This window comes from Nicotiana attenuata, chromosome 12 (assembly GCF_001879085.1).
Source record: "Nicotiana attenuata strain UT chromosome 12, NIATTr2, whole genome shotgun sequence".
Lineage (NCBI taxonomy): Eukaryota > Viridiplantae > Streptophyta > Magnoliopsida > Solanales > Solanaceae > Nicotiana > Nicotiana attenuata.
Genome location: NC_032000.1, coordinates 47,320,694 through 47,333,952, shown reverse-complemented (window position 1 = coordinate 47,333,952; position 13,259 = coordinate 47,320,694). Strand labels below are relative to the sequence as shown.

Here is a 13,259-nt window from a genome sequence, read left to right as displayed (position 1 = left end):
AGATCTTCAGCAGTACAATCTACTCTTGTTTTGGAACATCCACTCCTTCAGCATTCTTCTTGGTTGTGGCTAAAGGACAATCAGTGATGATATCCCAAAGCTCATAGTCTTCGCCCATTATATGGTCCCTCATTCTGTTTTTCTACCAGGAGTAGTAGAGGCCATTGAAGAGAGGAGGCCTGGCAGTGGATTGCCCTTCCCAGTTCCCAGGTGGTGCACTCATGTTGATCTTTTCCTAAGGTGTTAACCTCTTCAAGGATAACCTGCTCTGATACCAATTGATGTTATAAACGTCAATACCACACAAGAGGGGGGGTGATTTGTGTGGTACCTAATTTTCGCGTTAGAAGAACCTGGTTCTTCTAAGTGTTCTAACTACAGCAGTTTGCGGAATAATAAATACTGAAAGTAAAGTGCACAGAGATTTTTACGTGGAAAACACCTGGCTCAAAAGGTGAAAAAACCACGACCTACTACTCAGTAGGATTTTCCCAAACTCCACTAAAATCACTGAGTCAAAAACTGCATTTACAAAACTCTTTGTAAACCTAAGGATTAACTCTAATCCCAGTGTAGCACACAGCCTCAACTGTTGCGACACTTTTAAGTTAACTCTAACTTGAATACTCAGAGTACCTAATACAATTGCTTCTAAGAAAGCTGAAAGGTACAATATGAAAACCTACTACAATTGAACTAGACTTAGAATAAACACAATGATGAAACTGGTTCTTCTATCTTAGTTCATGTAGCTTCAAACGTGCACACTTGTATCTCGCATATGTTGCTTGCATATCAGACTTGATCTTTTTGCTCTCAAATATGCTTAACTTCTGCTTATGTGCATTCACCTGTAAAAGAGAACAATCGTTATATTTATAGAGTTAGTAATCAGAGTTTGATAAGAACTCGAATTGTGGATCATTTGACAATTCGAGTCCAAGAACAACTCTAACTCCTAATCCATATTCTTGATCCGGATGTAATTCTCTTTTCATAAGGAGACTTCAACTCCTTATCCTATATGCAATCTTTTCGATCAGTTCAGAAGATATTCATCAAGATATTGTTGCTTGATCTCAAGGACTTATCTTCTTCACGTGCATCTCATGTGTATGGGCCATAACAACTGTGTCTCCTTAGATGAACCTGGTCCTTTACTGAGTTCGTTTGTCATTCTTCAAAACTTCAACTGATCTTGGGCCAACAATTATTTTGGTAAAATTTTTATAAATTGTGTTGCAGAAGCCAATTGGTCTATATTGGGTGATAGATTCCGGATAGGTAGTTTTTGGTATTAAGATGATGTTAGTTTTGTTAATTTCTGTAGGAATTGAGGAATTATGGAAGGCATGTTGACAGATGTGGATAACTGTTTGTTTGGTTTCAGTCCAAATTTTTTGGAAAAAGATGGGATGTAATCCATCTAGGCCTGGTGCTTTAAGGGGTTTGAATAAGTATACTGCCTTAGTGAGCTCTGCGATAGATAATGGACTATTGAGTGTTTGTATGTCCACCTCAGTGAGTGAATTAGAGAAAGTGGGTATATATTCTTTTTGGCACTGAGTCAATTGGGTTGTAAATAAATTTTTGTAATATTTTAGGATTGTATCATGAATATTCTTGGTGTCATAGGTCCAATTTCCAATTGAGTCATGTAAGCTGAGAATTTTATTACTCCTTCTTCTTATTATTGTGGAGAGGTGAAAGAAGCTCGTATTAGCATCACCTTCGTTTAACCACTGGACCCGCGATTTTAGTTTTCAAAATTCTTTCTCACTCCTTAACAAATTATTGAATTCAGTGATTAGCTCATTCTCAAGGTTGTGGTGAAAGGAATTTTTGCTGTGTGGGTCCATATGTTGTAACCCTTTCAGTCTAGCTAATAGGATTTTTTTCTTATAAAAGATATTCCCAAAAGTTTGAATATTCCAATGTTTTGTAATTTTAGTGAAACTTTTTAGACCATTAAAATAATCTTGTTCCTCCAGCCAGGAGTGAGAAATAATATCTTGGAATTGAGGGTATTGGATCCACATTGTTTCAAATTTAAATTTTGGCTGGGTTTTTTAGAAGGGTTTAATTAGATTTAGTATTCGTCCGAGTGGGTGCGAGGTAAGTGTTTAACAGTAGCATCTTGGAATAGTTCTAGCCATTTGTTATTGGCATAGAATTTGTCTAATCTTTCCATTATGATTGAGTTAGAATTGTTTTTATTGTGATTAAATTTTGGTTTGTTAGTCCACGTAAATCTAGGGCCCGAAAAACTTAGGTCAATCATGTTAATGTTACTAAGGCATTTATTGAAGGTGGAGAACCTTTTAAAATTTATAGGTGCACCACCAAATTTTTTTTTTAGATGTAGAGATTTCAATGAAATCACCTCATAATAGCCATGCACAAGAGTGAGTATCATGCACTAATTGTAAGTTATTCCAAAGCAGTTTATGATTTTCAAAATTGTTACTAGCATAAATTAGAGACAAAAGCCAAGGAGGATATTTGTTTACCTGGACCGATGCATGTATTTCCTGGCTTGTGACTTCTACTGGATCGACCATCAGTTCATGGGCTCGCCATAATAGCACTATTCCCCCAGATTGTCCTTGTGGTGCCACTTGAATTAGGTCTGTGTAGTTGAATTCTGCAAGGAGGTCTGAGTGATCTTCCATCTTTGTTTCAGTGAGACATAGGATAGATGGGTTGGTGGGATGAAGATAAGATATTTTTTCCTATGTTTCCTGGCATGGAGACTGTTAGGAAGTCGTTCAGAATCATAGACTCCATGAAGGTCTTCGGCATTCCGTTGTCTTCTTCTGCATGTTGGTGATGATTTTCCTGTGGAGGTGTAGGTGGTGGTGAGTTGCTAATCTGAGTATTGATCACCTCCTGCTGGCTTGGTCTTGGCAGTGGAGGTTGTGAGGTCTCCATAAGGTTTTTAAGAGTTAACCAAGGCCTCTAATTGCTTTATGGGGGTGTACTCCAGTGTAAGGGATGATGGAGTGCTTGGGTTTGCCATTGTTGGTATTGTGTGATAATTTGTTGTAGCTGTTGGATTGTAATATCTTGTTGCTGAATTAAGTTCAAGATTTGCTCCTGATGTGCATGGTTTTGGATTCCTTCTTGGAGTGAGAAAGCCATTTTCTTGGATGTTTCCAATAGGAGTGACACATGGTTGAGAAGCAACTGGAGGTCTATCTGAGGTCTCTGGTGCATGGGAGTGAGTTGGTGCATGGCTGCATGATAAGGCTGGACAATCATCCAATTGTGTGCATGTGGGTGGAGATGTGGAATAATTATGTGCGGAGGTGGGAGGTGGTGATGGTGGTTGATGTGCACATTGTTGATGAACCTCCTTTGCCTGTGGTGGTGCGGATTCCTGTGGTTGTGGGGACGAAAAATTGTTGTTATTAACTGGAGGTTTAGTGGATTGAAATGTTACTAGAATGGTTGTAGCGATATGAGAGTTATTTGAAGGGATTTGGGGAGTGGAACGGAAGGTGTCATCAGAATTTTGTTGGTGAAGGAGGCTCTTGCCATTGGTTATGGGGAGTTGATTTTCTTTTGGCAGTGTTGTGGCGTGTTGGGGTGGAGGAATATATTGGTTGCTGTTAGTATGTAATGAGTATTCACCTTGGATTGGGGCAGGTGATGGAGTCACTGATTTTGGACCAGTAGGAAATTTTTGTTTGTTTGAAATGGTGGTATTGTGGGTAGGGGACCTCCGTCTTGTACTTGATTTTTTCTTGTGAATCATTGATAGTAGGGGGATCATGGGTGGTAGTGTTATAATTGTCGGGATGTTTAGGTTATTTCTTGTTGGTAATGATTTTTGCATGTATCCGTTTGGATAGTGCTTTCCTAGTTAGGGGGTGTAGGGGATAAATGATTATGTCGTAGGGTTCTACTTAGGCCTACTGTGGGCGTGGGGGTTGGTATTTGTAAAGGCAATGATGGAGGTGTGAATTGACTTGGGGTAGGGTTAATTGGGGTGGTTATAGGTGTATAGGGTTAGTTTGCACAGTTTTTGTCATCGTGGGCAGTGGGTCCGGTGTAGAGTATTGTGTAGGAAATGTGAATTGATTGTGGAGTGGGATATTATTGGTTGGATTAGTAACTATGTGGGGGCCAGGTGGGGTATAAGGTTAAATTGGAGTGATATTGGGGGTTTGGGGGTGGTTTTGATTCTTTGTGGTGGTTTGAGTGAGATTCTCTGACTTATTTTTGAATTTTGTTTTTTTGGATAGGATACTGTTTTCCATTGGCTGGGGTGATCTTCTTCACATGATGGTGTTGTAGGGGTGTCCTATGGTTGATTTGAAGTGGAAGGAGTTGAGAATTTTGGACAGTGATGGAGATTGTTCCCTGGGCAACCACATTTTGTGCAGATGAGTGATGAATCTTCATCATAAATTTGTTGAGTATGTGTGCCAAGTAGGATCTCTGAGGGTAGGTTTTTCCCTAATGGAGCTAGAATACAAAGCCTAGCATATCGACCTCTAGATGCGTGGACTGTGCATGTATCAGAGTGCCAATGAATTCCGCATTTTTTTAAGAATTTGTATGTAGTAGTATTCAGTGGGTAATTCCTGTAGTCGAATCCAAACGGTGGTGTAATTGGTATGGTTTAGAGCTGGGTTGAATTTTGGTTCCCAATGCCGGATGGTGAGATATTGGGAGCGTAAGAACCAAGGACCATTTTGTAGTATTTTATTAAAATTGTCAGTGTGTTGAAATTTGATGAGATAGTAGTCATACCCTAAATCTATTAATTGGAGAGTTTCATTTAGTTGCCAGAGAGAGTTCAACTTATTTTTGAGGTTTGTGTATGATATTTTTTTGCCTAGGAGTTTGATTATTTTGGCTTGGTGCAAGGGCGATAGAGCCTAAGTTTATCATTTGTGGATATAGGTATGAAGAAAGGGTGTTGGGATGGATTGTTGTTTTCATCATCTAGTGTGAGTTTTTTTCTAGAAATCTGATTCGAGGTTGGGGTCGATTGGAGGAGGTGAAGAAGATGGTGATAGAGTGTCTCGATAACTTACCTTAGCAGTGGTATTTTTGTATGGCTGATCACTGGTTTCCATAGATTTCCTTGTAGCTTCCTTAGACTTTTCTGTGCTTCGCTTGAGTTGGTCAGCTTCTTGATCTGATAGTTCAATTTCCGATGTTTCTTTCATGATTTTGCCGGACCTCTCAATAGTGCCTATTAAGATCATGCACTATTGACGTATTCGCAAAGTTGTATTCTCAACTTTAATTATGTCTTTAATTAGTTCTCCATTTCTACTATTTATTGTTAGGAGTTTGTGATTATCACCATTAGTCTTAACACTTTACAGATTTTATTTAGATTTATAAACTAAAATATTTGTGCAACGGCATTATGATTATGATTATGGTAGATCTATAAATATTTGATGGACATTTACATTCTAATTAATGTATGAATTATCTGTCTTAAGCTATACGAGACACTATGCTTTTGAAGGATCCTTACACACATATTTCTTCATTTTTTTCTCTTTAGTTCTTACACATGTATCTGTAGAATATAATAGCTAATTTTCAAAGTAATTGTAGTTTAAGTTCTAAAATTTTCAAGTCTTGTTTTCTAAAACGAAGTTGACCTCATTCTATCATATGTCAAAATAGTTACACAGATAAAAATATTAAATTCTGTCATTTAAATTATCCAAGAGATCTCCAGGGTAAGTATACGGTCTGCATACACATAACCCTTCCCAGATCCTACTTGTGGGATTAAAACTAGAATATAACAATGAGTTCTGGACTTAAATTTTCATTTTTTTTTTCTTTTTTACTTGTGTAGGCAGTTGATAAGGTTTAAGTAGTTTTCTTGCTTTGCTTATTTAAGTATTTACTCAATTAGACCAAATTGAATTATTTAGATTAATAAATTAATATGTTTGTGCAACGACATTATGATTATGATAATGGTAGATCTATAAATATTTGATGAACCTTTACATTCTAATTAATACTATGAATTATCAGTTTTAAGTTATACGAGACAATATACTTTTGAAGTTGGACTTCCTTACACATTTTAAAAAAAAAGTTCTTACACTTGTATCTGTACATCTAATGGAGTAGCTAATTTTCAAATTAATTGTAGTTTAAGTTTTAAAATATTCAAGTCTTGTTTTGTAAGACGAAGTTGACCCACATTCTATCATATGTCAAAAATAATTACACTGATAAAAAAAAATTAAATTGTGTCATTTAAATTATACAAGAGATTTACACATGTAAAGGAATATTTAGGGGTGTTAATGGATCTTTAAAAATCGGTTAAACCGACCAAATCGAATCGTACCGTATCAATTATTAGATTTCTTTTGATAAAATCATAGGGTTTTATTTTTATTTCATAAAAATAAATCGAAATATTGAATCGTACCGTAAATTTATATACGAATATCTTTTATATATTAAATTCAAAAATAACAAATTATGATATAAATTTTATAAAATAACCTACCGAATGCCACTACAAATATGAATATCGGAGAATTTTACTTATCTCCAGACTGCAATCAATGAAGGTATCTTCTAGAAGATCTCATACCATCAACTTGCTAGTCAAAGGAGAAAAAGAAAAGCCAAAACTCCTATTTTAATCTTTAAAATATAAAAACAATACAAAAGATCACGAATAAAAAAGCAAATAAATAATTAAATAAAGCAAAAGAAAGCATAGAAGAGAATCTTGATTTAATCATCATTGTTGTTCCAACTCATTACAATTCTTGATTGATGGAGAGGCTGATCTGCACTAATTTTTTGTACAGAATTCCAGCCTATTTTTCCTTTTTCCTAATAATCCTATACACACAAACAAAGACTACTAAAATATTTATTACAACCCCACTTCATAGATATACACTTGCCCACCCTTCTCCCACTTGTTATATGAAATTATATGCCTATACTCTAATTTCTAAAAAATATAAAAATGCACTTCAATATATATTCAAATACATCAATAAAAAGGAAAAAAGAAAATGTAAATATGTGAAAAAACAATGATCCTTTAGGCTTTCCATCTGCCTAAGTTTTAGACGACAGAGTTTTAGACGACAGAATTGTCCAAAGGTAATATGTGAAATTCGCGCAAGATGATCTGAATACCACTGTTATTGCTCAATCTTCGGAATGGTCATTAGGGGAGTTTAATTCCTTATTTACCTTTGATTGAATCCCATAATAACTCAAATACCACTTAACAAACTTCCTTAATCCACTTGACAAATCTGTGGTTGGCTTATATCCAAAGTCCCTATAAGCCAAAGACACATTAGCATGTGTAAATGGGACATCACCATTTCTTGGCATTTTAATCACATTCTTTTTAGCCTTCACATTTAATAAACTTTCCAAAATTGTCACCAATTTCTTCACCGACACTGGTGAAGTGTTACCCAAATTGTACACCCTTAACTGCGCCGGACCTTTCTTTTTTCCGCCGCTGCCGGTGCTCTTCTCCGCCGTATCAAGTGCCCCTAGACACCCTTTAACGACGTCGTCGATGTACGTGAAGTCACGCGCCACCTCTTTATTATCTTGTGTTACGTACACATTAATTGGTTTCCCTTGTGTCATGTCCTTAGTGAAGAAAAAATAGGCCATGTCTGGTCTACCCCATGGTCCATAAACAGTAAAAAATCTTAATGCAGTTAAAGAAAGACCGTAAATATGGTTATATGTATGTGCAATTTCTTCACCAGCTTTTTTTGTGGCGGCATAAAGGCTAGCGGGTTGATCCGTACGATGATTTTCAGAAAATGGTATATTTGTATTTAAACCGTAAACCGAACTGGACGATGCCCACACGATCGCGGGTTGAGGGTTAGCTAACTTGGCCATCTCCAATAAGTTAACGAACCCTGCTATATTCGACTTAATGTAAGATTGTGGATTTTTCATCGCGTATCTTACACCCGCCTGCGCGGCCAAGTGAAGGACGTGTGTAAATGGAACAATGTCAAATAGTTTGGATAACAAGTCGGCATCATTTATATCACCTTCCACGATAAAGATCTCGTGCTGCGCCAGTAACTTCTGGCGCCCACGTTTCAATGATGGGTCGTAATAGGAGTTGAAATTGTCTATTCCCAAGACTCCGTCCCCACGTTTCTTCAATGCCATTGAACAATGGGAACCAACAAAGCCAGCCGCACCTGCAACAGAAGCGGATTTAGTATTTAATCTCTAATTTCAAATTTTATTAAAATCTCAACTTCAAACATACAAAAACAACAACAAACCCTGTTAATTCTCACAAGTGGGAGTTTGGGGAGGCAGAATCTTCACGAAGGGGGTTCAAAAATTATTTTTGTAATTAGTGGGAATTGAACCTATGACCTTGTGAAGGTTTTGAACCCCCTTGACCTAAACAACACTTTTAGTTGTGTTAAGGGGGTTCAAAACTTAATATAGAGAGGTAAAAAACCTTGTAAATCCGCCCCTGGCCTTACCCCCTATATTGTGCAGATTGTCGCACCGTATCGGATCCTCCAAAAATACACTATTTCTGGAGAATCCGACATGTACCCGGGGACATTTTCGGAGAGTGAGAGCAACATAGCTTACCCCTATCATGGAAGGGCAAAGAGGCTATTTTCCGGTAGACCCTCGAAACATAATAATTTTTTTTAAAAGCAATTTCACCTATATGTATCTTTGATCAAAATTAAATAAAATCCCTTAAGGTATACATTTGCTACTAACCTGTAACCAATACAGATAAACCATTGGCACGTCTAGGAGTGGAAGAGTGGCGGACTTGTTTTTCCCAAGCGGCGCCGCCGCCGTAGAAGGCGGAGGAGAGGAGGTTATGAGTGGTGGTGTGAATATGATGATGTGAAGTATTTTCTGAACTTAAAGGATGGTAATTTATAGTAAAGAAAAAAATTAACAAAAGAGCTACTAAAAGAGTAACCCTAAAAAGAAGCTTAGAAGAAGCTGCAATAAGTTTAGAGCTGTTTACTCTTCGAATATAGCTATTATATCTCTCTAATTTCATTACTTTGCTTGTATCAAGTGAAGATGTCATTGTTTCAAGAATGAAGTGAAATTGAAGAATTGGGAATTGTATTTGGGATTTGCCTTTTGTTGAGCTAGTCCCTAAGGAAAACAAGTGAAGATTAGAGGATTATATAAAGGAAAAAAATAGGAGAAATGATAGAGAAAAATAAAATAAAAGAGTGGTGGACCAAAGAAAGGGGGAGAGAAAATTTTGGGATTGTGTTTGTTGGATATATACCACATTCTTTTTTAGTATATAGCTTTGTTTATCATTAGTTTAAATAGGTATATACTAAAAATAACAACATTAATACTACTAGTAATAACAACAAACTAAATTATATTCATTTTTTATGTGCTTCCTGCACATGGTAGGGGTAAGATTGAGTGTTCTTTATCCTTCCCAAACCCTAGTTATAGAATTATACTGGATATATTGTTAATTTACGTGTTTCGAACGGTGAACTTTGGTTATTATACCATACTAGCCTAACACCAACAGCAAAGCTGAAAATAATAACAACGATCTAGCTCTATTTATCAGAGATCAATTAAAAAATTTATTATTGGTTGAATTCAATAATCATTAGTATTATTCAGCTGTTGCTTTCCTTTGCCCTAATGGACTAGCTTTGATTGTTTGATTTTTCTTTTGTTTTTTCCCCGAGAAGGGCCTTACCGTTTGTCACCGACAATATATTTTACTAGATCATTTAACACATCTGGCTAGTCGGTATAAAATAATTATATTCGCTAGTTAAATATACAAAATATATATATATATTTTGTATATATATATATATATATATATATATATATATTATACATAATTAATATATATATATATAAGAATATTTATCGGTTATTATTTTGATGAACGACTGTACAATATGGATTTCTCTATATTTTACTTTGGTTCACACAGATTAATAAGTTGTTTTGTTTATTTGCTTTTGTTTTGATCTTTAACTTTACTTGGAAGTTTATTCAAGTGAATGAGTCAATAGTACGTGGAGACAGATCTGTATAATACTATTACTTGCTTCTTCGAAAACATCTACAAGATATATTTGGTGTATATATTTGTTTTAATATATATATTATGAGTATCATCGCTCAAAACGAACACCACAAAAAAATAAATCAATTTCAGACAATAAGTAAAACTTTAAAACTGATATAACTTCAAAAGTTAAGCGCACATATAAATCAAGTCAGTGACGAATTTAGAATTTTTATGTCTTGTGTGATCAGTTGCTTTTAATCTAAATTTTTTACTTCCTGATATTGGATGCTCAATTAATAAATTATTACTAGTTTTCTGTATAAAAATATAATGTAGGTCCATTTTTAAGTCAATTTGTGATAATAAATTAATATTTTTTACGTAAAATCTTAGATGGGTCACAACGTCGAGTCATGGCCGGGAATCATGCATCTTAAAACCGAAGTTTCTTGGCAATTCTCTAGCTCTGTCATCCCCATTCCCATCATCAAGACAGACACAAAAACAAAAGAAATTTTCGGACCAAAATAGACTTTTTTTCCTTAAAAAGTCAGTCCGACGAACAAAGTATCTCGTGATCATGCACGGTCCAGAGAAGGACCGCACCCCAAAAGGTGTGAAAGACAGTCCACCCTAATCCAAGCATTAGACTGCTTTTACGGCTCGAACTCGTAACCTATAGGTCATAAAGAGATAACTTTACCATTTCTTCGAGACTCCCCAAGATAAATGAACAATAAATAAATAACATTTGAGAAAAGGCAAAAAACAAATAGTAAGAATGTGGTGAGGTGGGGCGTGGGGGGGTTGGGACTGTAGAAAAGACAGGTTTTTTGTATTTATTTTGAAGGGTACCACTAGATTAGCACACGTAATAGGAAAGCCCACAGCTTTCATATTGGATTAGGCTATGGTCTATATTTCTTCTTTTCACAACAGTACTGAAAATAGAGTTGGTGAAGTAGTCATATTGATATTGACTTTTGAAGGGTTTATCCTTTGAAAAAATTGGGATATTTTGTCTGTGGGACTACCCTATTGATATGGTGAGAAATTGAAGGCATCCTTGTCCTTAATGTACAAGTGGACTAAAAACGCGTACGCATAATTTTATTTTAAAGCACTGTCGATATATTATCATTATTCGATTTGTTAGATAAATTTAGGTCTATGATTATATTGGATTAGGCATTGATTTTCATTCGTTTGGAGAAATTTTCACCGACTTCTCTAAAATATACTTTAATTTTCGTACATGTATATTGCATTATGTATATTTTAATTTGTGTTAGAGAAACATTAATATTGCACTATTAAGTATTAAAATATGTGCGTGAAGTATTACACAAACTTAATAAGTTGAAAATGATGAATGATATAAGCAATATGATATATATATTATTATATATATATATATATATATATATATATATATATATATATATATATATTATCTATATATATATATATATATATATATATATATATATATATATATATATATAATATATATATATATATTATATATATATTATAGTTGTGTGTGTTTGGTACAAAGAAAAATATTTTCCGGAAAATATTTTTCAAATTTTCCATGTTTGGTTGGCTTAAATGTTTTGAAAAACATTTTCCTCACGAATCATTTTCCTTCAATTGGGGGAAAATATTTTCTCAATCAAAAGAAGGGAAAACATTTTCCAAAATTTATTTTTAATCTTCTCTACCCTATTCTCTATCCCCACTCCACACCCCACCCAACCCACCCACCCCTACCCAACCACTCCCTCCCCAAACCACCCCCGCCCCACACCCAACCCCAGCCCCCGCACACCCCTCACCCCCGGCCCCTAAAAACCGTACCCTCCACTCCACCCTAAAAATCATTACGAGTACTTTCTATTTTATTTTAACAAAATAAATACTAACAAAATTACTTTCTTTTCATGATGTAGAAATATTTTCTTTCATTTAAATAAAATGATGTAGTAAAAGTATTTTCTTTCATTTCAACAAAATGATATAAAAAGTATTTTCTTTCATTTCAACAAAAAAGTACATACTTTCTTTTCATGATGTAGAAAAAGTATTTTCTTTTATTTTAACAAATTGATGTAGTCAAAAGTATTTTCTTTCATTTCAACAAAAAGTACTCGTACTTTCTTTTCATGATGTATAAAAAGTATTTCTGTCGTTTCAACAAAGTGAATACTTTCTTTTCATGTTGTAAAAAGAGTTTTTTTTTTAAATCAAAAAAGAGTATTTTCTTTTTAGTTATGGAGCACAAATTTTAACGTTGTTTTTGCGTGAAAAAAGTAAAGCAACACATTAGTTCTTTGGTTTTATATGAAATTTTAAAAAATAACTAAATTCTTGAAGAAAATAAAATCCTGAAAACATTGGGTATTTGGGTTGGGATGGGGGTAGGGGTGGGTGTTGGGGAGAGCACAAGAAATATAGGAATTTGAAAGAAGGGAGGGTGGGGGGGGGGGGGAAGGGGGTTGAGGAAAGTAGCATAACAATAATTTTTCTAGCAAAAAATTTCTACTTTCTAACCAAACATTAGAAAATATTTTTCGAATTTTTTTTTTCACTCACCAACGAAACTTGAAAAAATATTTTCCTTTCATACCAAACACACCCTATACTTGCTTTCCAGTTGAAGTATCTGTTTCTAATGATGAGAGTCAGACACAGTATATTATTTTTTTTTATTGGATATTCCCGTAGGGACACAATATATTATTTTTAATATTCTCTTATCAGCTATCATCAGTTCATCTTTCTCTCTGTCACACACACAAAATGTCGGTAGAGACGAACAGTTTAAAGGAAACTTTACAGCATTGTTATTGTAATTACGTATACTTTTGGGGCTCTTGTGTAATTTGACTAAAATTAGTATTGTAGGCCGACATATAGACCGACATGCTTATAAATGTACGATGGATACATTCCTCCCAATTTTATGTTCGTCTTCTTTTGGTCCTAATTTAGACTTTTCATTAATTTTGGCCCTTCTAATTATTTTGATCAACTATATAACTCAAATTTGAATATTTTTCTTACACCAAAAAAGATAAAAATGACATACTTTTCATGTAATTACATTGTTGAGATATTGATTTTTTCTTTTAATATTATTTCATTAATTATGCCGAGATATTAGTTTATCCATAATTCGAATCGTATATATATATATATA

At 34.6% G+C, this 13,259-nt stretch overlaps 1 protein-coding gene across 1 annotated transcript; it reads right to left on the bottom strand.

Annotated features, from left to right (window-relative positions):
* Positions 6,717–9,190, bottom strand: LOC109235680 (UDP-glucuronate 4-epimerase 6-like). Its single transcript, XM_019401881.1, has 2 exons — positions 8,755–9,190; positions 6,717–8,204 (listed from the first exon to the last, which is right to left on the bottom strand). The coding sequence occupies exons 1-2, from the start codon at positions 9,077–9,079 to the stop codon at positions 7,168–7,170; spliced, it is 1,362 nt and encodes a 453-aa protein (XP_019257426.1). The 5' UTR covers positions 9,080–9,190; the 3' UTR covers positions 6,717–7,167.

Bases quoted from the DNA above. Each gene is read 5' to 3' on its own strand.
- LOC109235680 (XM_019401881.1), bottom strand. From the start codon at position 9,079: ATGACATCTTCACTTGATACAAGCAAAGTAATGAAATTAGAGAGATAT. The intron at 8,205-8,754 runs GTTAGTAGCAAA...CTTCTGTTGCAG, and splicing joins TTTATCTGTATTGGTTACAG to GTGCGGCTGGCTTTGTTGGT.